The 26,437-nt window shown below is 40.9% G+C and overlaps 1 protein-coding gene across 1 annotated transcript; it reads right to left on the bottom strand.

Moving 5' to 3' along the window:
• Positions 1-1,578: 1,578 nt before the first annotated feature.
• OLFM4 (olfactomedin 4) lies at positions 1,579-24,523 on the bottom strand. The gene is made up of 5 exons (XM_017511841.2): positions 24,201-24,523; positions 19,399-19,551; positions 11,755-11,967; positions 10,617-10,776; positions 1,579-3,630 (listed from the first exon to the last, which is right to left on the bottom strand). The coding sequence occupies exons 1-5, from the start codon at positions 24,378-24,380 to the stop codon at positions 2,828-2,830; spliced, it is 1,509 nt and encodes a 502-aa protein (XP_017367330.1). The 5' UTR covers positions 24,381-24,523; the 3' UTR covers positions 1,579-2,827.
• Positions 24,524-26,437: the final 1,914 nt, after the last annotated feature.

The following is a 26,437-nucleotide window of genomic DNA, read 5'->3' as shown; positions in this document are numbered from 1 at the left end:
AGGTTTGATTGGTGCACAGATTCAGACCCTTCCCATGGCCCTACAAGCCACGCGGGAACACTTAGAAGGGCAGTAGGTCACCACAGCTCTCCATAATCCCCTACCCCACCCCAGGAAAGATAATAAACAGTGCAGGGAACCCCAAGAGCACTGGTAATGCCCAATTCCCCTCTGGGGTAATTTGAACCACTAGTTCTCTTGTTGAAGAAGACAGATTCAAAAGCCTATTCACTATATAATTCCATGTCCATGACTTTGGGGAAAAAGCAAACCGTAGGTTTAGGAAACAGATCAGTGGTGGCCAGAGACTGGAAGGTGGGGGTAGGAGCTGACTATTAAAAAAGCACAAGAGAACATTTCAGGGAGGATGGAAGTGTTTTATTTCCTAATTGTGGTGGCCTTTACACGACTATACACTTGTCAAAACTCATTGAATTGTGCACTTAAAACTGGCAGGTTTTACCACATGTGAATTATACCTTATGTAATTTATGTTTATAATATATATATATATATATATATGTAAATTTCAAACAGGCGCTAGCAGATGAATCTGGAGCTAAAATTCCCATTGCGTAACTGCACTGAGGTAAACCCAGGAGCCTGAATCCCTGAGTCCTTCAACCTTCCCAGCATGGATATTTCCTGCAGGCAGCCACTGCTGACTGATACACCATGTCCAGTGGGAAAGAAGCTGGGAAGTGTATTTTTTCAGGCAAATGCTTCTGCAGCAGTTCAAATAAGCAGCTGATTGCTAGGGTTATCTTGGCTTCCTGCCTCCTTTCCTGAATCTTCAGAGGTCATACTGTGTACTCAGTAGAAACATTCATCTGGAGAACTGCCTAGAGCCAGATTAAACATAACATCTTGGTTTTTAACTTGTATCTCACATGACATACATGTCTTTATCTTCATATCTTGTTGCATTTTGAAGGCCATACCTGTCTCTACTGAGCCCTGAAGGGATGGGGAAAAATCTTACTGAAAATACTAAATATTATAGCTGCCATCTGGCTCAAAAAGCTTGGCAAGGATTCAAAATGAGCACTTCAGAAAGACTAACTCCATCAGTCCAGTTGTCCTTCCAGCTCTGGGTCACCTGTCCTCTTACACATTCTCTTTGGTAAAGGTACTTCTCTTCCTGGTACAGCCAGTTAGTCCTTTTGCTTTCTGCCCAAGTCCTCCTGTTTGGGGAAGATCCAGAGGCTTCTGATCCATGTTAATAGCTCAGTTGGAAAAGAAACATAAGCCACATAAATGTAGTCTAGCATTGGAAATAATCAGATCAGTCATGCAAATTAATTAGTACATAAGGTCATATCCCAAAAGATAATAGGGCAATCTCGTACAATAACTGCCAGAAAGAGTGGATTTTAAAGGGAAAGAAAAACTAAAGAGCCAGTCTGACTTTGGACTCTTATTAAAGTTATTAATATCATCTGTTGTTAGCTATGTGATCTCCTAGCACTGGTGTTTGGGAGGTAGCCATTCTCTGAACATCATAGCAAGATAGGGACTACCCCGGTAAGAGCTTTTTTTTTTTTTTTTAACTAAAAAGTAAATAAAACAAAAGACGACTTTTTTTCAAAGCACATTTTAATCATGTATTTAAAAAGGGGGAGTAAAGCATTTAAATGGCCATCCTATAGACTAGACTTGACCATCAAAGGAAAAACAAAGACCACATGATAAAGCCATTCGAAAGCACAGAAGTACATCACGTACGCTAGCAAGGCTTCCAACTACTGCACTGATTAGCTAGATATTCTCAGTAGCTTTTCTGTATCTCATCCTAGAAAAAAATTAAATTTTTATTTTCTTACAAGTTCCAGGCTTAAACAAAGGCAAAAATTACATGCAACAATTGATAGGCTCATAAGTTGCACATATGCTCCAAGGTCTTTATTATATAACAATAAATGCTAGCACTTTATTGCTACCATCAGATTATCTTAGTCTTAGAGCCATGTAAATAGAAGTTCATGATGAAATCAAAGAAAACTAATTTTTCTAATCTTATATCTGTTCCATAGAAAACTATTAATTTTTTTAAAGCAAGATGTAGAGAGTGGGTGGGGGAATTGGTTAGCAAGTCTGGTTCTGATCTTCTGAGCTGCCTTTGGAAGGAAGTTAAGGTAGAGGGTTCTACTGACTTTTAGGTAAGTGGACAATGAGAGAAAAGAAAAAGCACGTGCCTCATCTGCAGGTCCTTCAGGGCTTTATTTGCAGTGTACAATTTAATGCATAAAAAGGCCTTTCTCCATAAAACTTAGTGCTTTACAGGTACAATAGAAGCATGCCAACTTTACTTATCTGCCACATACAAGCATCATTCCAGGTGCTAGTGAGGAAAAAAAAAAAGTTGGAGATTTGGTCCCTCAAGGAGCTCCAGATATTAATCTGCCTAACTAATCCCCAGGCACGGAGTAATTAGTGGGGTTACATGGAAGAGAACTGGTCACTGGGCAATCTTTCCTGTACAAAGAATCCCTGGAAGCCATACTGAGTTATCTTTAAGTTCCTTAATTTCCAGATGCCACATCACAGTAGGCTTCACTAGACCCACAGTGCCCCTAGACCTCTGACAATCCCACCCTAGGAGGACTTCACTTCAGTTGGAAAATGCATCTGAAGAGGCAGATGGCTCCTGAGAGAACTCACCAAATTAAGACAAATATCCTAGGTCTCTAGTGTGTAGAACTATGCACCTAAATATTGCTGCAGAACGAACACACTTCTAGAAGCTCCTGCAGACATATAAGAAAGTGGAGAAGACGATTTTTTCAACAAACATTTTATTTCTCTTTCACCCTAATACCTAAACAGCTTACTGGGGCTTCTGCAGGACAAAAAGATCATAATTCAGAAGGTAACCATCATTATAGACATAAAGTTTCCGGTCAAAAGGGTTATAGTTAATGCTCTGTACTTTTTCCTGCATCTTCCACATTACAATGTCTAGTTTGCCCTCTTTCCCTGTGTTTGTATCATAGTAGTAAAAAATTTCTTCTGCTCTGGTGTTCAAAGTACGGGTGGCATACAGAACCCCACATACCATGAAGGCATTAGAAGCAGATGGCTTATACTGCTTGGTATACCAGGTGTTTAGCACCTCAAGTGTGGTGTCATTGAGTTTACTAATCACCATGTTACCAGTGCTGGCTTCAGTTGAATAAATCACCCACAATCCATTCTCATCCACAGCAAAGTCAATATCTTGCCAAGCAACATTTGCATATGAAAAACGGTTATTATAGGCAGCATCAGGAAGAGTTTGAGTAACAGCAACACTGTGGGTGGTGAGGTTAATTCTGGCAATATTCCTGGTGTTGTACAAATTGACGTACATGTTGTTGTTGTAAACTGCTGTACCACTACCTTGGCCATAGGTGATCCGCAGCTCTCGAGCATTTATATACAATAGCAAATCATCTATTGTGTTGTACAGTCTGTAATACTCCAACAGTCTCCCATCTGTATTCAATGGCGCCACCCAATACAGTTCTTTGTTTGGATGTTGGGAAGAGTGATCCCTACCCCAAGCACCATACTTATAAGAAAACCCTTTCCAGTTGAGCTGAACCACAGACGGTTTGCTGACGTTCACCACACCACCATGACCACAGCTTCCTATACAAACAAGAAAGTAAAGAGGCATTTTTAGAGAAAAGAAATGATGGAATACAAATAGTTTAATATCCTAAGCACCAAAGGAATCTATAAATATGTTTCCTGTCAAGGTTCAATAACAACCGTGGTTCTGATGGAGAAGGAGGGCCAAACCTCCTCTTAGTTTCAGTCTTAATGCAAACTCGATGTCAGTTCTATGGAGAACTACCTGCTGCTTCCACGGGTGGGCTTTCAATCTAGAAAACAGGAATAATGAAACTGCCAAGAACCATATTTAAAAAGTATGAAAGCCCAGAGAGAGGAAAGGGAGACTTAGTAAATTTAATACATTTCTTTCTATCAGAGGGCATTTTGCAAATATTATCTTATTTCATTTTTCTTATAGCAAAATCAAGAAAGCAAGATTATTCCACAATCCTAACCTATTTCTATAAATTCAAAAGATGTTATTCACTGGGTCAGTCAACCCCAGAAAGAATTGTGATGAAGGAAAAGGTTTTCCAGGCAAGGCTTCATGCCCTTCCTCATTCTCCCCTTCCCTGGAACCCCAACTGCACATCCATGCCAGGTACCAATCATGCTTTAAGCTATTCTCAGAAGAGGACATTTTAAATATAGCACATTATAGATCCAGAAAGATGGTCCTATAATGGTGGGATTTCACCCTTGAGAAGCCATAAAGTTATTTTGGGGCAACATTGCCTGCTCCTTCCCCAATGCACAGCCCATCAATAAATCACTTGGTGAGCATCCTGCTGCAGAGTTACACGGTGAGTCCACATATGCTATTGTGCCATAAAATGACATGCAAGCATTTCATCTTTCCATCCCGACACTGTCATTGTCACAATGTGTACAATCAAGTGGGACCAGATTCACTGGTCCACTGAATCTACATTCCCTGTAACACTTGGGTAAATGACTCAGTCTGGGCAATCAGCCCTTCTCATTGTACTCCCTCTGAAATGCCTGCCATCCAGGAGTTTATGAGCTATAAAAATAAAATAAAATTCCTCCAGTATTTTTATAATAACTATCCAAAGAGTTGAACACACATTTTCTGGGATCTTAACATTCAAAAAAAAAAAAAAAACCCATGAGATGGTTTATTGGATAACAAAGAAAACCCAACTTCAAGTATATTTGAGGTCATATTCCCTCGTCATGCTGCTCAGAGCAGAGCAGGTGAGACAGCAAAGGAGCAGAACCTGAATCATTGGATCTGGTTTCAAATGCTTGGGGGGAGTCAGAGAGCCATTGAGAAACATGAGGTGAGCTGGAGCCAAAAGCAGAGCTGCAAAGAATTGCCTGAAATTAGCATGGAGGCGGGGAAGGGGGAGCAAAGCCTTTGTCTCTGGGTCTCTGCTGTGTCCAATATGGAAAGACTCATTCCTTTGCTAGCTAAATGCTTTTCCTCCCCACCTTCCTCACCCAAGAACTGCTCAAAGGTGAAACCATTACTAGAAATTCTGTTTTTATTTTTCCAACCTGCTGGGGCTTTTTGGTCCCAGAATTAAATATGTGTTCCTTAAATGCTCTCATAAATCCGCAGTTGGTGAGAAAGCCAGCCAACCATACAACAGGTAGAGAAATGAAACCACACTGTACCCAACCTCAAATAATTTTGCATATCATTAAGCAGAACACAGTAGCAGGTTTATTTTAATAATGCATGTGCCATTTCATAAATAAAAAAGCAACGTGTGTTCAGCCAAGAGACTATTCTCCACTGAAGAAATAATAAATAAAATTATAAATTATTATTTCTTCTACTAAAAATGATCTCTCAGATGAATGCTTGTTTGCTTTTGTTTATGAAACAATGCATGAATTATTAAAATAAAGTTAGCAGTGTGTTCAGTTTAATGATAACAAAAACTGTTCAAGTTTCCATATGCTACAAACTGGATGTTCTAGTTAAAATATCTTCCTGAGAACTTATTTATTTAACCACATTTCATTCAGAGGAAAGTCACTTTTTTTCTTTTAGGTAAGAAGACAAGAATTGTTTGCTTCATTGAATGTTGCCTTCCTGAAAAGAAAATATCCCGAACCAACAGCAACAAAATATTTAAGGAAAATTTATGATGCATATAACTTATTCAAGCACCTCCACAAGGTTAAAGATAAACTATTCTGTCCCTAGATGTGAACATTTTTAGATATGAAGGAACCAAAGAAAACTTTTCAAAAATTACTATTACTACTACCGTTGCCATATACTAATTGAACTATTATTAGTATAATAGTATTAGTGCTATTACTATTGTGACTAATAATAATGTGGCTTATCATTTCATAAGCTGACCAGAAGATTCAAATTGCCCAGTAAAAATATTAAAATTGTATGAAACTCTTTTTCTCACCTCCCAAACATTCCTAAACACTTTCCTGTTCATTTGCTATCCTCCTTTTATCCTCTATGGGCAAGGATAAAGGGCCATTTTTAGGGCCTTGGCTATGGTAGAAAGGAAGTAAAAACAGAAATGAGAACCCAACATTGTTGCCAATGCTACACACGTGGCCACAACAATGTCAGACCAGGAAAAATGCTGTGGCAGGCTTCCTCGACTCCTGGCAGCAAACCATCTTGGACATGATACTGAAACTGACAGCCAGCCCAGTGCCCACTGTTCCTCAGAGTCCCCATCTCCCCATCCCATCTTCACTGGGCTTCTCACTACCCTCCCTTATCTCAAACTCCTTCCCAGCCCCTTCCTTCATGTCAAGGGTTTAGATGCACTTCATTCCCAGTTTCCATCCCAATTTCATCCTGACACTTGGGCAACAACCCATAGCCCAATCGTGACCCAAGAATTCTGAAAGATCCTTGAATCATTTTGCATTTTCTGGTGGAAGAGAATACACAGCACAGAACTGTCAGGAGCAAAGTGTCCTTTTACCTACTCCACAAGCAAGGAAGCAAAGATAATTTGGTGTTAAGCAGATAGATGAGTTGTTGGAATTTTCTTGTCACTTCCAGAAACCGCAGGTGTACCTCTCTGTTAGAGCATCTGTGGAAGGCAGCCTCGTATGGAAAATACTACTAGACAGATTCTAATTGAAAGCCTGATTCCAATACTAGCTGTATAAATTTGAGCAAGTTACTTAACCTTCTGAGCCTCAGTTTCCTCATGTTAGAAGAAAAATAATAATACCAACTGTGTAAAACAGTTATGAAAAATACAGAGAATGCATGTAAATGTTACTCAGTAAATGGTAAATATCTCAATATAATTATGTTACAATTGGAGGTTTAGATGTCTCCTTTCCTAGATAGTGGCTTCTGGAGGTTTCTTTATGCATCCTGGTAACCCCAGTACCCAGAACAGGGCCAGCCACACAGTGGCACCAATTCTGTTTTGTAGAATAAAGGAATGAAAGACTAATCAAATCACCTAAACTCAGCTTACCCTTATTTATAAGACACTAGCCTTCCACCCTGCTACATATCTGGTTTTTCAAAAAGCCTGGTATTTATTCCACGGAACATAATTTGATGAACCTTTACACAAGTGTAGGCTTGGTTGGCACTCTCTTCATCATGCAATTCATTAGATGGCACCACGGTATTCTGAAAATATCTGAGGAAGCCAGAATCATGAGACTTTAAAATATTCTGACTTGGCTTTTTAGAAGTATCATGGTTAGTAGCATTTTTTAAAGCCAATAATTATATGCCTGCAGAGGAAAATTAATCTTAGAGCTATTAATACACTCTCTCAACTGGGCAACTGAACTTTGAGCCAGGAGGAGAATATGATTGACTTATAAGGATTAGGCAATTAAAACAATCATAGTCACAAAATGATTAAGACTAAATTGACTCTGAAGTGTTAGATATATACTGCTCAACACGTGGCTCCTCCCTAAGCCTGGGATTTTAGCAGGTCACCCCATGTCTTTCAGAGCCCATTCAATCATCAACTACTTACTGAGTGTCACTATGAGCCAGCATTGAGCCTTGCATCCCCAAGAAAAATGGAGATCAACCCCTGAGCACCCCTATCACATTTGGCCTACATGCAGTCATTTAGATTCACAAGCACAACAGAGACAGACTGAAGTTTTAAAGGAAAAAAGTTAATGAGTAGGAGGCCAATTATTTTAGATTAGAAAGTTCTATGGAATGAGGCAGAAAAGGGTGTTGTTTGTAGCAAAAACCAAATAGAAAGCATATTTTATTGAACCTGGGATACATTCAGTTGTTCTAAATTCAAGCTGACCACTGGATTAGTAAACCATAGCTATAAGGGAGGGGGCCCCGAGAGCCCAGAGTTACTTTACAGCTGAGACTTGCATAAAGGCTTTTTTTTTTTCTGTGCAACTCTGCAGTGAAAAAAGCAGACAGGCCAGATTTTAAAGTCCCATAATAGCGAGTAACTTTAATTAAAGTCTCCACAGGCTCACAAGTTTGTGGTGCCCGGGGATTTTCCAATTCTGCATTATCAACCAATCCAAACAGAAAGAGAGCAAGTGAAAGAAATTGATTTAAAAACATGGCCAAAAGTCAGTTTAATATAAACATCATAAATATAATATGAACAAAGCTGGAAGAGAGCCAAGTGGCTTGGCAGGGATTCAGGTACAGCCAAGGTTATGGGAAAGTGAGTGAAAATCTGGGTCCAATTTGCTTAAACAACACAGCTGGGCTAGGATGGATCACAGAAGTCTAAGGGTGAGGGCCTAGGGGAAAGTTCTGGGGAAAAAACAGAAAATCCAACAAAAACAACCCAACAGGCTCACTTGTTTTCCTCCCTGGGTACTAAGCAATGCATTTCCTCCCCACCATCGTCCTTGGCTTACTGCCACCTGATACCCTCGGTCCTGAGCTGACCAGGGAGCAAAGACCTTTGCAGTGTACCTTCTGCGCTCTCATTAACTACTTGTGTGGCCTCAGGAAAAGCAGTGTCCTTACCAGCCAAGTCTTCCCCTTTGAGACACAACGTGACTAAGTTAGATGGCTCAGAATATTCCTTCCTGCTCTCAAAAGTCCTCATGCTAAGGGATGCATAGAAAATTGTGCCAGAAAAATCTATTTCACAAGGAATATTTGCCAGGCGTGTTGGGAGCTAGTTCAGGTATTATCGGGAGTTGTCATTGCTTTGGCCTCTGCCTCAGTGAGCCCTCTGTGGTCCAGCAGAAACAGTTCTCATTTGCTACATGTTTGCACCACTAATCCCAGACTAAATTTAGACTCAGTTTATTATAGAGGACAGACCATGATCTTTGCCCTAAACCTTCTCTGCAGGTTGAAAAATTTAAACAGTTGTTCAAATTTATGTCACCTTCTTTCTGGAGAAGTTGAAAGGCCATGTTGTTCTGGGGCAGGATTCTGACCATTAGACGACACCTGTCGTAGTAGGACAGGCTCCCATTTGTAGAGGAGGGAAAAGATCCGCCTGAACAAGACCAACAGGCTTATATCCATGGCTATACCTATTTAATAATTGAAGCCTTAAAAAAAATCAGTTATTGACAAAAATCCAGAAACACAATCTAAAAGAAAGCAGGTGGCCGGGTGTGGTGGCTAACGCCTGTAATCCCAGCACTTTGGGAGTCTAAGGCAGGTGGATCACAAGGTCAGGAGATCAAGACCATGCTGGCCAACATGGTGAAACCCTGTCTCTACTAAAAATGCAAAAATTATCTGGACTTGGTAGCAGACGCCTGTAATCCCAGCTATTTGGGAGGCTGAGGCAAGAGAATCGCTTGGACCTGGGAGGCAGAGGTTGCAGTGAGCTGAGATTGTGCCACTGCACTCCAGCCTGGCAACAGAGGAAGACTCTGTCTCAAAAAAATAAAATAAAATAAGCAGGTGTGAGGATTGGAATTAATAAAAATAAAAGGGTTGCATGATTTGATGAAAATATACAGTCCTCATTCAGACTAAGATGCTCAGGACCTGCAAAGAGAAGGTCTCTGTGTCATCAATGTCTCTAAAGGATGGGGATGAACGCTGTGGCTGAGAGGCGGCCTTCAGTTCACCTGGAGGGGTGCATTGCAGGGCACAGTGATCTAGCATTACTTTTCTTTCATTGCAAGGTTTTCACTTCAATTATCAACATTATTATTAATACCCATTGCCAGTGTGTGAGTGCCAATCATAAGGCTCCCAGCTTTCCAAGCACTGTCTCATTAACCCCCTCACCCTGCAAGGCAGGCACTATTATTCTCCCATTTTACAAACGAGGATATTGAGGATCCTTGTTGCTGCAGCCACCCAGCTGGGAAGCTCGGGCCTTTGGGATTCTTAAGCTATGCTCTTGAACCGTACACTCCACTGCCTCTGTTCATGGGTATATTCGCAGAACCCCCACCTCTGTGCTGTACTTAACCCCAAGAAGGATTTATTAGAGACTAACATGCCACCCTTACCCTCCAAGAACTCATGGTCCATGAGGAACAGCAAGACACATCCACAAGCACTATGATATGTGGGGTCATTCCTTTAATCCACACTGAATCTCAGGACACACAATATAGCAGGTACTCAGCATGCATTTATAGGAAGAATAAAGGAAAAATTAAAGAGGAGAAAGGGAAAGAAAGAGAGAAGATGGGAATATTGAAGGCATAAACCTAGCTCATCAGATAAGTGAGCCAATTAGCCCCCTTAAATCCACAGGAAAGTAGATGCCACACACAGATTCCAGAGGCTTTCCCCTGAGGCCTCTGATAGTGCCTCCATTACCATAGAGATTTTTGTTCCCTGTGAGTAAATGCAAAGAGAATACGTGTAACTTCTGTATTTTGTTTTAAATCAACTCATTGTTTGTGCTCTTCCTCTGTGAAACCCAGAATATGATAGCATGTAGAATACTTGGGAGGAAGGGAATTTAAAACACGGAAGAGAAAACTGAGAATTAAAAAAAAGAAAAAATCTCACCTTCTCTTTCACCATTGCAATCCCCAGTCCCTTCCCCACCCCACTCACAGCTCCTTATGGGATCCGGCACAAGTGGTTACAGAAGTGGCATGCTTACCTGGAGTGGGAGAAGGACGGACGAGAGGGGCGTTTTCCCCTTTCGAGGCCTCGCACTCTTTCAGCTTGTTCTTCAGAGCCACGATTTCTTTGCGAATGGCAAGGACATTGTTTTTGTCTAGAGTCTCAAGCTTCTCTACCAGGAGAGTCATATTCCTTATCTAAGGAAATAAAAATTCAGAGTGACTTTATATTATGGTGCAATTTCTTTCATAAACATTCCAAGGCTGAATTTGTCATTTAGTGAAACATTGCAAGAGAATACACCAGAGATTCCTCTGAATGGTTTCATTTGGAAGAATACATTTTATGGTTTAGCGTGAACGCCTGTCAGATCTCAGGCAGATGTATGTGACAGGAAGAAAATGGCAAAGATTTTAACAGCTTTAATAATAAAGCCCAAGCTCATTCTCAGCATCCACAAATGTCCATTAAAGTTCATTTCTAATAAAAACTTCCCCTATAAACTTGTGTTTACTCATATTGTATTACAATTAAGTTTCTAATGAATGGTTAGGGCCAGAGAAACCTTAAATTCTAAAACACGTAACTAGAATTCTCAATTATAACCCATGTCATGACTGTGCAATTCTCGTTGATATAAATTACCCGACCATTACATTGATGTCATGATCTCTATCCACAGATCTTAAAAGGCTTCACAGAAATATACAAGAAATTTCTTAAAGGGGGCTTCCAGTTTGTAGAGAAGGATTCCAGGTTATTCAAAAGGAGAAACAAACCTAACGAGTTTACCACAATCAGGTATATTGTGGATTTCTAGATCCATGAGGATAAATCTAGACCAGAGAACACACCTCATCTAGCTTGGCCATGAACAGTTGTTCAAATTTATGTCACCTCCTTTTTAGACGGTTGAAAGGGTGTTTTGCTCTGGGGCAGGATTCTGACCATCAGACAACATCTGCTCCTACATCAGCACATTCCCAATGTGCTTAACTTACTATTCAAACACAGGCTCTTACCCAAAACAGAACATAGTGACATGCCATGTGGCCATGAGAGAGTAGAGAATTAGAAGTCGGAAGAGTGAGTTTCATTTCCTGGTCCTAGCACTTGCTTATAGTCAGTGAAGGGATTTTATTATTAGTTTACCAGGAAGAGAGTTCACTCCTTACCTCCACCTCCAGCTGGTCAACAATTTCTGAGCTTCCACCAAAACTCTCCTTCAGCTGTATGACCAGTTTCTCCATCTCCTTCACTTCTACCTTGATCAGCTCGAAATCCAGTTCAGTGTAAGAAATGATATCCTTCTCCATGATCTCAATTCGGACAGTCAGGTTTAACAGTTTCTTTTCATACACACTGATTAATTGGACGTATTCCTTCACCTGAAAGAAAATCAAACGGTTCAGCCCAATTCCCTGAGTAGCATCACACCATCTTCTTCCACTACTGAGCCCTTGAGGACTATTTGATTCTTTCCAATAATTGTTTTTTGTAAAGACATAGATCAAAAATATATTTAACTAGATTTTTGAAATCTATCCATATATAAAGAACTTATTACTCCAATTGAGGGGAGGTAGATTTTACACTTTGCTAGACTAAAAATAATTTTGCTTCAGCATCGTCATTTGCAGGTATATTCTAATTTCCATATTTTAAAAAGCTTTTAGATTCAGGGGTACATATCCCGGTTTGTTATATAGGTAAACTCATGTCATGGGGGTTTGTGGTACAGATTATTTTGTCTCCCAGGTCCTAAGCCTAGTATCCAATAGATTTTTCTTTTTGTTCCTCTCCCTCCTCCCACCCTCCATCTTTGAGTAGGCCTCTGTCGTTCTCTACTTTGTGTCTATGTGTTCTCATCATTTAGCTCCCACTTATATGTGAGAGCATGTGGTATTGGTTTTCTGTTCCTGTGTTAATTTGCTTAGGATAATGGCTTCCAGCTCCATCCATGTTCCTACAGAGAGCATGATCTTATTCTTTCTTATGGCTGCAAAGTATTCCATGGTGTATATGGCCCATATTTTTTTTAATTCAGTTTACCATGATAGGTATTTAGGTTGATTTCATGTTTTGCTATTGTGAATAGTGCTGCAGTGTCCATGTATCTTCATGGTAGAACAATTTATATTCCTTTGGGTATATACCCAGTAGAAGGATTGCTACGTTGAATAATAGTTCTTTTTAGTTCTTCAAGTCACCACACTGCTTTCCACAATGGCTGAACTAACTTACACTCCCAGCAACAGTGTATAAGTGTCCCCTTTTCTCGGCAACCTCACCAGCATCTGCTATTTTTTGACTTTTCAATGATAGCCATTCTGACTGGTGTGAGATGGTATCTTACTGTGGCTTCGATTTGCATTTCTCTAATGATCAGCTGATATTGAGCTCTTTTTTCTTAATCTCCATTTTAATGTTTGAAGAATTTAGCTCCCCAAACTAAACTGGTCTGTATCATAGTCTCTTGCCATCTCTCCTCCCTTCAACATACTTACTCTAATTGGGGTTTCTCGACCTCAGCATTGTTGGCATTTGGGGCTGGATTGTCATTTCTTCTGGGGGCTGTGATGTGAACTACAGAATATTAAGCGGCTTTCCTGTCCTCCTCATGCCAGTTGTATCCACCCACATCCCAGTTGTGACAACCAAAAATATCTCTGGGCATTGCTACACGTTCCCTGGGGACAGAATCATTGCCGCCGTCTTCCATTTAGAACCACGGCTCTAAATCTAAGGATTTTCTGGAAGAGGGAGAAATGTGCTACACAGAATTCCTTCTTTGATCACCATATGCAATTAGTTTTGATCCCCTCTGCCTTTTACAAAGTGGCACAAAGATCCAACCTACTACACAATATGTGAGCGTGTGTGCCCTGCAGAGTGCACATTTCATTAAGTGCACCCACATTTATTCCAAGAACTGATTATTGCAATCAGACCTTTAAATTACACATTTGTTGCATATATTTGAATGTCTGATTATTAAGTTAAAATACTTCCAAAAATTCCCTTGGCGGTTTAGCGTATAATTGGAATCTCCAAATGGATATTTTAATAAACACAGTTGGTGGTTCTTTCTGTGTCTGATCTCTAAAGAAAATGCCATGGCTTTTTTAAGGGCCTGCTCATTAAAAGTTGCTGGCTTTATATGCTTTTTAAAAATTTGAACAGAAGTGATACTTTCCCCAAAACTACACTAATATCAAGTAGCTGATCCACAGTGCCTAGATGAATTTAGAGCCAGATGTTGGCCTCTAATCCTTCTAATACCAAAAGCAATCCTAACTTCTGTAATTTCAGCCCTTCCGCTTAACCCCATTGTGCAAATTAAAGTAGACTCATAGACCACAGACCTAAAGGGCTAGGGCTTCAGGCAAAAAGGATTTTAATGAAAGCTGAAAAAACAGCCCTTGGCACTGCTAGTGTATCTCCTCAGGCAACTGATGCTCACTGCCATCAGATGTACCATAACTTGGAGGATGACAAGGCTGGGGTGATATTTTGGTGGATATAAAGGTTAAAACATATATACAGCTGCCCCTCAGTATCCATGGGGGATTGGTTTCAGGACCTCCCAAGAATACCAAAATTCAAGGATGCTCAAGACTGATAGAAAATGGCACAGTATTTGCCTACGATCTACACACATCCTCCCAAATCCTTTAAATCATTTCTAGGTTACTTATAATACCTAATACAATGTAAGTGCTATATAAAGAGTTGTTATATTGTATTGCTTTTTATTTGCATGATTTCTGTTGTTGTATTGTTATTTTTATTAGGTTTTTCTCCCTGAAATTTTTCAAACCGAGGTTGGTTATATCTGCAGATGCAGAACCCAGGGCTAGGGAGAGCTGACTGTAGATATAAAATCTAACAAGTCCCCCTCAAAAGTGCACTACTGATATAGGGCTGCCAGGTTTCAGCATCTACAAAAATCAGGCATAAAACCTTGCCTATGGTAAAAATAAATAAATAAATAAGGTGCCAATCCATTACAGAAATGGAAGTTTGAGAAATAAATATGCTTGTTGGCATTTGGCCTTGCCAGCTCTTGGAACAAATGAAACACCCTCAGCTTCTCTGGAACATTTTGGTGGCACATCGCAGCTGTTGTTCTACAAAAATGAGTGATTCAACTGTCATCTTTGCTAAATAAAATGTGGCTCTCCCAGAGTCTCACAAAAAAAGCAAAGCATATTCCAGAGTTTGTTCCCTATAAAACTGTGTGGTGTGCCTGCCATGGCGCAGACACAAAATGAAGGGTCTGTGAAGATCCGTTTGAGGAAAAAAACTCGAGGTTCTTCAGCGGACGTTTAGAGGAATCTCAGTGGTTTTCAGGAAAACGGCAATCATCGTGGAGTGAGAGGACACAAAAGAATTTGGGGATGGGCCAGAAAGACTTCAGAGTATGAACTTTACTTTTATTAATTTAAGTAAATCATTCGTATGGCCCTTCACATATATGAATCTGTAGCTTTGGGAAAGCGTGGACAATGCTGAGCGCAGGCCAGCTCCTCCAGGAGGTGTAGTCATGGGAGAGGCAGCCCAGCTTGCGTGGGAGTGTCCAGTCCCACGTCCCTGGTACTTGCTGCACTTTGTGCCTTTTTAATTCTTCTAGAAAATACAGTCATTTGCTGCATAACAACAGTTTTGTCAATGACAGACCGCATGTATGACAGAGGTCCTGTGAGATTATAAATATCGTATTTTTACTGTACCTTTTCTACATGTAGATACATATGGATACACAAAAGCTTACCACTGTATTATAATTGCCTACAGCATTCAGTACAGTCACAGGCTGTACAGGCTTGTAGCCTGGAGCAACAGGCTATATCATATGGCCTAAGGGTGTAGTCAGCTACATGCTCTAGGTTTGTGTAAGTACCCCATGATGTTCACCAAGTTAAAATCACCTAATGACGCATTTCTCAGAATATGTCCCTGTCTTTAGCTGACCTGTAGCTATATTTTGACGTAGAACAGTGGTTCTGAATGGAGGGAGGGTGGCAGTGGTGGTGATTTTGTCCTCGGGAACATTCAGCAATGTCTACAGACATTTTTGGTTCTCATAACTGGGGTTTGGGTGAGTGCTACTGGCATCTAAAGCCAGGGATGCTGCTAGACATTCTAGCAAGAATATGGGTCTAGCCTTGAGGGGACACAACCTGTACCAACATCTTTACCCTGAAGCTCTTCATCACAGGTCTGAGCACTAGATGGCCCATCCATGCTTGTCTTTAAGCCACCAGCCTAACATTCACAGCTTCCATTTTATTTTCCTTGTTATGCACATAATATATCATTGGTGAGGAAAAAAATTTGTGTGAGGGTTGGTTTTAGGGTAGTGATTATCGTTCCTTATAATAAATGTGGTCTTGTAAAAAGGATGTGGTGCAGCTGGCTAGTAAGCTAACGAATTAATCTGGTTCATGTTTCTGCCAGTCTCTCAAAATCTGTGATTATTACTACGGCCAGACTATTTGAAAATAAGTAAGTTGGCTTTGCAACATACTACCATTTTCAATATATGTTTCAAAGTAAATGCAACAGGGTTCACTGAGCCTGAAGTGATTGTAAAGACATAGAAAGTACTTTGGAGCTAGATCCACCTAGACTCACATCTAACTTCAGTACTTAGTGGGCAAATCACTTAATTTCTCTAACCCTCAGTTTCCGGTAAGCTGGAGGTAATGATACTGAGCTTACAAGATTATCATAAAGACTGGAGATAATGTACATTAAGTGCCCAGCTAATGAAGGCCCTATGAATTATAGAAATTAACAGAGAAACAGTAATTTCAGTGTTTTTCAATCTGACCTTTTAATTTATTGTATTTCACTGCACAAAATATGGCTCAATCAATGTTGTTTCTTTATGGGTTGCCTTAATGTCTCCTAGGCTGCCTCAACCTTCCCATGCATGAGGATCTACTAGCAAATGTGTCATATTAAATAACTCACCCCAAAGATCATAAGCCTCCAGAGAAAAGAGAAAATCCTGAGCTGCCTTTTGTGCCATCCCTTTCCTAAGTATAGTCACAAAAGGACATATCATAAACAACAGAAAAGCAGAAAATGCTTTCAGCATCTTATGCAGAGGCAGCTCCCTGTCTTCTCTGTGTACTGGCAGATAATGAATCAATGTAAAGCAGTCAAAAACCTTTTCTACTGGCCTGTCCTAAATGGACATTCTCCCAGGCCCCCAGATAAATGATGATCTGCAAGGCAACCATGGGACAGCTGTAATAATTCATCTGCAAATTCAAAAGCCCTCAGCTACAGAGATAACTTTGGATTTGAAGGCATTACTGACCCACTGCATTTCTTCCTGGGCCTACTCTGTGGATGCTAACAGCATGACCAAGAGGGAAGAGAGCTGGGATGATTTTGAAGACTCAAATTCCGACCTGGCTTAACCAGCCAAGAGAGGAATGACCTGGGGCAAGTATCTTTACCTTTACGAACTGAAGTTTTTCTTTCTCTACAATGGGAGAGAGAACACCTGGCCTATCTTCCTTAAAGGATTACTTGAGAGGAGAATAGAACTGGCAGCATTTGAAAAAGCACAAACAAAACTGCTCTATTATTGTTGTTATTATCACCTGTTACACTAAATCGATTATATAAATCTTAGCTAACTTTTCTTAGACCTCAATTACAGATTTTTTTTTTTTGTTTTTTTGGATCAGAGCAGCCACTGACTGACACTTTCAGAACTAAAACTTTCCCACCTATTCTGCACTTCCTCCCTAGCTGTTATTAGCAAAGCAGATGCTACCAGCCCCCCATACAGGACTGGAATTAAAGGTCCCATATTCACAAACCTGGCAAGCCACATACTCTCCCTGGAGCACATGAGGTTTCAAACTGCCCTTCACACTGCTGCCATGCAAAGACTACATGCAAATCAGTAGTTTCCACTATTTCAAAGCAAATGATTCTAACTGAAAAGATCTTTACCTAGGATTTTCCTCTACTTGTTATGTTTTTATGCATAACTTCTTATCTGTACTTGATTATGCTGGAATAAGGCTATGAATATTAATGGTTGGAATTTATAATTTAGTGCTGTGCCTTTTCCGCTGATTAATTCAAGGACATTTTATTTCTTAAGCAGCTAGGTTTCTAGAGTAGTCAAACACATTTTCCTGGACACTAATTTAAACTCAGAATATTTATCTACCAATTCAGGCTGAAAGTAGGGTCTCAGCCTCATCATAATTTTTGTTTTAAAGGATAACTATGTTGGATGTTGAGGTGGCAAAGCTTAAATTTCTTAGGAAAACTTATTCTGAATCGTGCAGTAAAGCCAGAGCTCCTTGTAAATTAATGGAGTTGTATTAAATAATGCATAATGTGATTATAGCCTAGCTTGGACTTCACCTGTGCAGAAAATAGGAACTTTTCTAATTGATTTCTAACTTGGCTGAAAAGGTGGAAGGGGTCAAAACTAGAACGCCAAGTCACATTGCTCCAGCCAGCCCAGAGAAAGGCAAACCCTTTACAGTAACTTCCTCTGACTGAAGAAAAAAACAGTAACCACAGAGTTCAAGCCAGTGTTTTTACCAAGGCTGAGAGACCTATTAGCCTTGATTCAAATTCCCAGGGAAGCCTTCAATTTTTGTCTAATGTTGGACACATCAAATGCAATGTTCCTGCTGAGACAATGGAAAATAACCATCAAGAAAGAGAGATGGAAGGTGGGGACGAAAGTGGGGATGGTTAAAAGGTAAAAAATGAAAAGTAGTTAGAAAGAATGAATAAGACCTAGTATGTCATGGCACAACAGGGTGACTATAGTCAATAATAATTGTACATTTAAAAATAACTAAAAGTCTAATTGGATTGTTTGTAACACAAAGGATAAATGCTTGAGGGGATGGACACCCCATTTTCCATGATGTGATTATTATGCATTGCATGCCTGTCTCAGGGTATCTCATGTACCCCATCAACAAATACAGATACTAGATACCAAAAAAGTTAAAAATTAAAAATAAAGGGACTACAACCTTGCATCTTACTTGCAGAAAATGGGAAAAGAGAAAAGAGACTACAACTTACTGTCACACAAAAAAATAAAAAGAGAGTGGGAGAGAGAGAAGGAAGACAACAATTTGTAAAGATAAAAAAGAGTTAAAGAAAAAAGAGAGGGAGGGGAGGAGGATGAGAGGGAGAGGATTTGAAGGAGTGGAAGTAGAGGAAGAGGAAAAAAAGGAGAAAAAAAAGGATCATCCAAAAGTAAGAAAATACCCAAAATTTCCCAAAAAAAAAGAATTAACCAGGAAAGGAAAAGACAGATTAGAAGGAATGAACAACGGGAAGGATTGAGACAAGAGAAATAAGAAACTAAAGGATGCAGGAATAGAATCGAAGTAGACGAAAAGGAGAAAGAGGAGGGAGATAGCATTCAACTAAAGGGGACAGAGGAGAAGAAAGAAAAGACAGCAAAGCTTGAGGTAAGATCTGGAAGACCAAAGAAAAGCAGCAACATCAAAACAAAATACAAATTGCAGGTTGGGGTTTGCAGGGAGAGCTCGAGGCTTCCTTCCAACCGCATGAGTACCACAATGCTATGTGAGGTTCTCTATGGCGTGAACAATCTCAACCCCACTTTCTTCCTGTGCTCTCATTTTCCCTGCTATAAGAACTCCATTGGTGTCCTATAAAATAAATGCTAAAATCCCATAGAATTAAATGTGATGTCTTTGACACAGCGAAGAATGGTTGCTTATACATCATAAATTAAAACACGTTTTGTTGTGTTTGCTTCTCCTTATCAAGAAAAGGAAAATGCTTACTTTAGAAAGCTCTTTCTCAAACTTCTCAGAAAGAGCATGAGCTGTGAATTCCAAGCGTTCCACTCTGTCCACGGGAAAGGTGGTGTCTGGCAGGGAAACAGAGCACTGGCAGGTCCCACGGTCATCCACAAAGCCGGTGACATTGGAAAAGAACTGTAAATAATAACAAGTTGAACATCAGTAACAAGCTGGAATCTGAGCTTTCTGGCAACTGAAGTGACAGAAATTGGCTTGTCAAGAGCACTTACAGGCAAGTAAGTGAAGTCCAATACATAAATGAATAGAATTATAGAAACAGGCTAAAACAGCTTTGTTTTCACAGGTGGGGACCACATAGCATTTAGCCACATCGCCACTGGTTGTACAAAAACTGCTATATCAGCAGGCTTTATCAAAGGAAAGATTCTCCATTCTTGAGTCTTAAAGGAGATTATTCCTATCTCTATGCAAAGAAGGGGAAATAAAGAAGCTATGAGAGTGCTAAGTTCGAATTTCAATTCTAGCATTCGCTAGGTGTGAAACCTCCTTAATTCTCAGTTCCTTCATCTGTAAAATAGAGATAACCTGCTTCACAGGGTTGTCCTCAGTATTCACAGAGTAATGTGAGCCAAGTCCCCGGCACAGGCTAGGTGACCAGTAAATGTCACTGTCTCTTTCCCTCTACTGCTCATTTTCTCTTCCTCACCTTCACCCCAACCCCAGTCGAATTCCTCTTCATCAGAATGAGGGAATCACCAAGGATATGGGCTACAGTGAAAATATACAATGCAAATTCATATCCTCTCATCGCCCGGGAAATTGTATAATTAACATCCTTCAAAATGGGAACCAGCCATTTGTTAGAAACTGAATAGTGTATGAGCTTGAAGGCTTTGTGCAAATTTTTTTAAATAAAAGTTTTTTTCCAGCTTACCATTTGCAGAAAAAGTCATTTTAAAATATTTGATGTTTCTTTAAGATATTCAGACTCACACTTCAGTGCCACTGCATATTTTTAAATGACAGGTTTGAAAGATTCTATTTTTCTTTTGTCCCCTTTGAACTTCCCCAAGAGGATCCCAGCACAATTAACATTTTTTTATTACTACTGTTGCCTTACAGCGTAACCCTTGGCAGCCAATTTGCTGTGCCTTTTAATGATCTCAACTGAAGGCCAACCCAGAGCTCACCTGTGGACATCAGCCTGAAGGAACTTTTTATGAAACCATGAAGGAGATAGCAATGGTCTTCAGAGCTTGAAGAGACTCTGGCCATGTCTCTCAAAGTTCAGGTCAGCCAGCTGCAGGTGGTATCATGTGTCCTGTGCGTTTAATGGCTAAATGCATGACGCCTGAACAAGCTGGGTCTAGATGCTTCTATTATAATGAAGACTTATTTTATCAGTGGCCTTAGGTCCAATCAAGGCTTTTGCACCTAAGTTGTTTTTAATTTAAGTTTCCAGATGAGCAGAAAAAATACATATATATGTGTGTATCCAAAAGTCTCTGTATGTGTATAGTCAAATTTTATGATCTTGGCCTCAATTTTTCTTTCCAATCACATCCCCACATGGGAAGAAGTTCAGGAATAGGGAGGAGAAACAAGCAGATTTATGTCGAACATGGGGATGGACAGCAGGGCTTGGATAGGGGAAGAGTCTTTGCCAGAGATGAATAAAGACTGGGCAAGATATACCAGGAACCTGTCAGAGGGGCCAGCTTCCCTTGAAACCAGCTTTATTCATTTCTCCAAAGATAGAAAGACTCCAGCTCAAGCATGCCAAGGCTTTTACAGAAAGAACTGACATATCATGGACTTTTAAAGAAACAGCTTATTATAATAATTGTCTAGCAAAAAAATATTGCATTGCATTTTGAGAAGGGGAGTTTAATTAGCTGCACAAAACAGGATTGGACCATTCTCAGAGTTCTCTGAAAAGCTCTGCCAACTCAGGAAATAGTGGATATCATCAAGCAGTCTCTAGACAGTCAACCAGGAATCACTAGCTAGTAACTTTTAGTCCTGAAGTTCACTTGAAAGACAGGCAAATAATTATGAGCCCTGCTGACAGCCGTTCCATCGGTTTCTATTGAACATCTCTGTCCCAACGTTGTGGACTCCCCCAGCCTCCATCCAGCTTATCATCAGCCCAGCATGCTCAGCTGACATCATAATGGTCCATAAGTTTGATCAGTGTCTCCCATTAGAGATATTTCTGCTCCTCGCATTCAAAGACAATGAAGCTAATGGTGATGAATCTCTCTCTGCGGTGAATGCTCAAACTCTACGTGAATGAAGCATGGGGGATGGGACACAAAGACGAGCGCTTGTCCCCTTGGCCTTTGGAAGAATATGCGATTCCCCTTGCGTAGGGCAAATAGAACCCTGAGTATCCCACAAGACACCTTATACTGGTAAGTTTTCACTAAGCATGTGTTCAATTAGCATTTACTGATGTCTACACTATGCCAGGCTCTGGCTTTAGGGAGACGATGAGGAGTCAATTCCTGCCCAGGAATCAGGCCCACTGTCACTATGAAAGCCCTACTGGTTTTTTTCCAACCAGCCTGGTGGCCTGACAACAAAACACGTGACTCATTGCAGTTCCAACTATGCCAGTTACTGTGTGAAGCGGAGCACTGAGCCTTTTCCTAGTCTTGTGAATTGAGAACCCTACAGAGGCCCCTCCTTAAGAGGGAGAGAGTACTCTGAGTGCTTACAGCAGAAGGTGCAACTCACATTTAAGGTGATTTAAGGTTACTATTGGCTCTAATTAGTAGCCAAGCCTAAGTGTCAGCAAAGATTCAAGGCATAAAATAATAGTACTCAACATTTTCAAAGTACAGAAAATGATATGTTTGGAACATACTCAATGACAGTTATAAAAGGGTTTTCCACCACCTTCCAAAGAGCTCATCAAGCTGACAGTCAGCCCCAGAAAATTAGGTTTATAGTGAAATTGACTCCTAGTCCACTATAAAAAAAATTTTTGGAGTTGTGATACTGACTCACCACGGAGAGATAAGTAAAAAGGAAATTAAAATCTCTAAGTACAATTTAACTACCATATCTCATCTACTTTTAAATATTTGTCTTTTTACCAGACAATAGGCATTCTGGATTTCTCTGCCTCTTGATCTATATTTTATTTTCTGTTATTATAGCTGACAATTTTACCCAAATGCTGGTTTCTGACTGGTGATGGAGCTTCATAATAAATTATTATTGTTAACCTCAGTCCAAAAAAAAGTGCTAGCCAATTCTGATTATCCTCAGAAATCACTGAGTACCATGGAATAAAATTATGTATCTGATTTCTGATTGCAAAGAATTCTTGTGCCTACTATGATTCCCAAGCCTCCCTCCTCTTAAAAATAATCAGTTTTCATCTGGAAATGTAGAAACCTGCATGTAGAGACATGGTGAAGAGAATGGACAGACTAATTTTGAGCTATATAAATTGCTAGCTTAGTGACTTAAAGCCAATGACTTCACCTTGCTAAGCCTCAGTTTTCATATCTCTAAAATGGGACTATTAATTTTACCTACCTCTTAAAGTTAAGTAAGATAATACATATTATATACTTAACCTAGTCCTAGCATTTATTCAATACACAGTAAATGTTATTGCTGCTGTTTCCATCTAGGCCGTATCCAAACCATTAGTTAATTACCAAATTTTTAATATCTATATATTCTGACGGTCAAAATGAAAACAAACAAAAGCTTTTTCCTCCTCCTTCTCCCATTTGCCCTTCCATTCAGATGTGATCATGTAAGCAGCTACCTGACCTCTGAGTCAAGATCCTAGAAGTGCAGAGAGAGGAGCTTTGGCCCAGAAGACTCCCCGACTCCAAGTTACACCTTAGCAAGGATAGCCTAGGCGGCTCTGCAGAGTGGGGTTCCCACTGAAAGGTCCAGAGTGAAATGAATAGCTGCTTCTTACCTCCTAACCTCTCATGCCCTCCAGCCTATTCTCCTTTCTTTAAAGGAGATCCGAAGAGGACTCATCCCTCAAGGAACTGGGCTCACTATGACATCTATGCACTTAGCCTAGCTGTACCAGTCTATTTGTAATGCCTGACTTTGGGTTTTGTTTGTCTGTTGCTGCTGTTGTTTGGACGTGGAAATGGCCCTGAAGATTCCCTATAAAGAAGATTGCAAAGAATGAACACTCCCCTAGGGAAACGTCTACTAGTAGTAACACTTTGCTGAAGACCAATAACTCCTCCCCTTATTTCTGACACCCATCTCCTTTACAAACCAGGCCAAGAGAAATGGTCAGGGCTTCACCTAGAGCACTGCGGCTTTCATTCCCTTGAGGGCTACTCCTCACCATCCCGGGACCCTGCCGGGCAGCAAATCAATTGGACAAACTTTCCTGGAGCTGCAACTAAACAGAGTCCTTTCCCTAGCAGTTCCCATCCTGGACTGTATATTAGAATCACTTTGGGAGAGGTTTTTTAAAATATCTGATTTCTAGACATCTATGCAGGATTTCTTTTAAGTGTAGAACCCAGGCATCTGTGCTTTTAGAGTCGCCCTGGCCACCCATCCCAATATGCATCCAGATTTGAGAACTCCTCTAAAGCACAGATTTTCTCAAAAGTCCCAGCTACAGAACTGAGATGTCGTCTCTCTTGCTAACAATTTAATTATTTTACTGGCACTTTCATTCATTTCTAGGGCACCTATAGTTAACAAGGGGAGTTGTAAATCTTTTACAGTGCCCAGGTCTAGCCATGCATGAAATCGTATTCAGGTCCCCAAAAGCAAGAGGCAGGGACTGAATGCAGATCATTCAGAATCTGGGGTCTCCTCACCTGGGACACAGAACCTCTGCCACCTGAGCTGTGGCTGCTCGAGTAGCTGGAGCCGGAATCAACACCTGGGAAGGAGCTGGAGCTGGAGCTAGGGAGTGGGGGTCCCACATCCCACAAATCCCCTGCAGCCTGGCCGAGGAAGAACAGAAGGGCTAGGAGAAATGAGAGGCTGGGCTTCATCTTGTCCTCTTAGCTGGAGCCTCTGGTTCTGCTCAGAGCCCAGGGGCTTCTTATAGAGCTCAGCAGGGATTTCCCCACGGCCAGCATGTAGGAAAAGAGGAAGTGGCCAGGGAACACGTAACCTGCCCCAGGAGGCTCAGGGCACCCAGGAATCTGAGTCATGGCCCACACCTTGACACTGAGGCCTACTCTGTGAGCTGCCCTTAGATCCAGATATGCCCTGCCAAATATTAACTCAAATGTGTTTTGTAAAGCCCAATATATGGTTTCCCACTTAGTACTTCCTTGAAAGAAATGAGATCAAAGTAGTCTTTGTGGATGAGACAGAGCTTGGAGGCTCCAGGGAGGAAAAGCCACCCTCCGTCCTTTGCCTTGCAGTGCTTCTAGTGTTCTCCCCCAGTTTACTGAATGCTACTTTCCAGAGACAGTTAGGAAACTCACCTTAGAAACTGTGGCTCTTCTCCAGGAGTTACTGTGCCTCCCTCTTCAGTTCCTACTGCCCAAGTTGTCGGTGACCTGTCCCTTACAGTGACTCTTTCTAGACAAAGCTATCTAACAACCCCACTCTAAAGGAAAGACCAGTCATGTTTTGTCCGCCGGCAAACCAGGTAGGACTCTGCCCTATCAAGCACTCACCACTGTATGTTTCATGTAGGGGAGAGAAAAAACCCAAAACAAAGGGATCCTGATGACCCAGTGTCCACTCTCCCAGGCCAGGGCACTGCCCCAAACCCAGTCAAGGAGGCCCCAGGAGCAGTTTTCTCTCCAGAAAACATTGTCTGACCTCCGTCGCCCCTGAGCTGCTTCTGCGCCAGTGAGGCCTTCAAAATCTCAAGCTTATTCTTCATAAAACTGAGAAATAGGATGCACTTTCTCTTGCCCAGAAGCCCTGACCCTGGGCTTCAGGATCCATTTGCCTCGCTCAACATTTCACACACCTTCATGACTTCTGCCTTCTTCCCTGGAGAATGACACAGGTGTTGGTCTCAGTATTAAGACCCAGCTATGAGCTGAGGATGCTCGCTCACGCCTGTAATCCCAGCACTTTGGGAGGCCAAGGTGGGAGGATGGCTTGAGTTCAAGCCTGGGCAACATGATGGGACCCTGTCTCTATAAAAAAATGAAAAAAGTAGCCAAGTGTGGTGGTATGCAACTGTAGTCCCAGCTACTCAGAAGGTGGGAGGATCACCTGAGCCCAGGAGGTTGAGGCTGTGGTGAGCTATGCTCATACCACTGCACTCCAGCCGGAGTGACAGAGGAAGTCTGTCTCAAAACAAAAAAGCTTTGTCACAATGAGATGGTGGCCTTGGGCATGTCACTTAGCCCCTCTATGGTTGTAACAATTCCTATATTATTGGAATTAAATGAAATATTGTTTGGGAAGTTGCATATAAGCTTTGACGTGCCATAGAAATGTCAACTTTTTCATTTTTTGTTTAATCTCCTAAAGACTAGATCAATATGTAAGATTGTTGGGTTCAAAACAAAGAGAGAAGGTTCATGCCCCACTCTGTTCCCACCCCACCCCTCCCCAGGAGCTCCACATAAACTCTCAGAATAAACACGCTGCAAATGTGAGAAACACAGTCTTAAAACCCTGATACCCTATTCAGATACTGGGGTGGTGGGGAAGGGGGAAATGGGGGGACAGGAAAACCATAAATGGATGAATAGAGAGTGAAGAACAGATAGGGAGAAATGTGGGCTGTAAAGTTCATTGTTCTCTGTGGGAAGCAGTTCAGCCTTGGCCTCTTTGGTCAAATGTTCTAACCACTTAGATGCCCAGTTCAAGGCGGGGAATGTGTACAGCATGTATGAGAATGAAAACTAGGAGACTGAATCCATTATTCTAAGATATTCTAAGATTGAATGCTATGAATATGGACATAAGGCAGAGAGTGTATCTCTACCTCCCATCACAATTCCCCTCATCCTCCCAATTCCCACCAAAGCAAAGGGCAAATCTGTTCTCATTTGCTAGTAGCCTCTGCGTGTGGCTGTAATGAGCCTTGCTTGTACCTTTTTTCAAGGAGCATGTTGGTGCCCTGTCAGAAAGA

The sequence above is a fragment of the Cebus imitator genome, unplaced genomic scaffold, assembly GCF_001604975.1.
Source record: "Cebus imitator isolate Cc_AM_T3 unplaced genomic scaffold, Cebus_imitator-1.0 Scaffold453, whole genome shotgun sequence".
Lineage (NCBI taxonomy): Eukaryota > Metazoa > Chordata > Mammalia > Primates > Cebidae > Cebus > Cebus imitator.
The sequence above is the reverse complement of the archived record's forward strand: the minus strand, read 5'-3'. Positions and strand labels throughout refer to the sequence as shown.

Coding starts and splice junctions, on each gene's coding strand:
- OLFM4 (XM_017511841.2), bottom strand. CDS start 24,380: ATGAAGCCCAGCCTCTCATTTCTCCTAGCCCTTCTGTTCTTCCTCGGC. Junction 19,552..24,200: donor GCAGAGGTTCTGTGTCCCAG/GTGAGGAGACCC, acceptor TATTATTTACAG/TTCTTTTCCAATGTCACCGG. Junction 10,777..11,754: donor TTGACCAGCTGGAGGTGGAG/GTAAGGAGTGAA, acceptor TTATTTCCTTAG/ATAAGGAATATGACTCTCCT.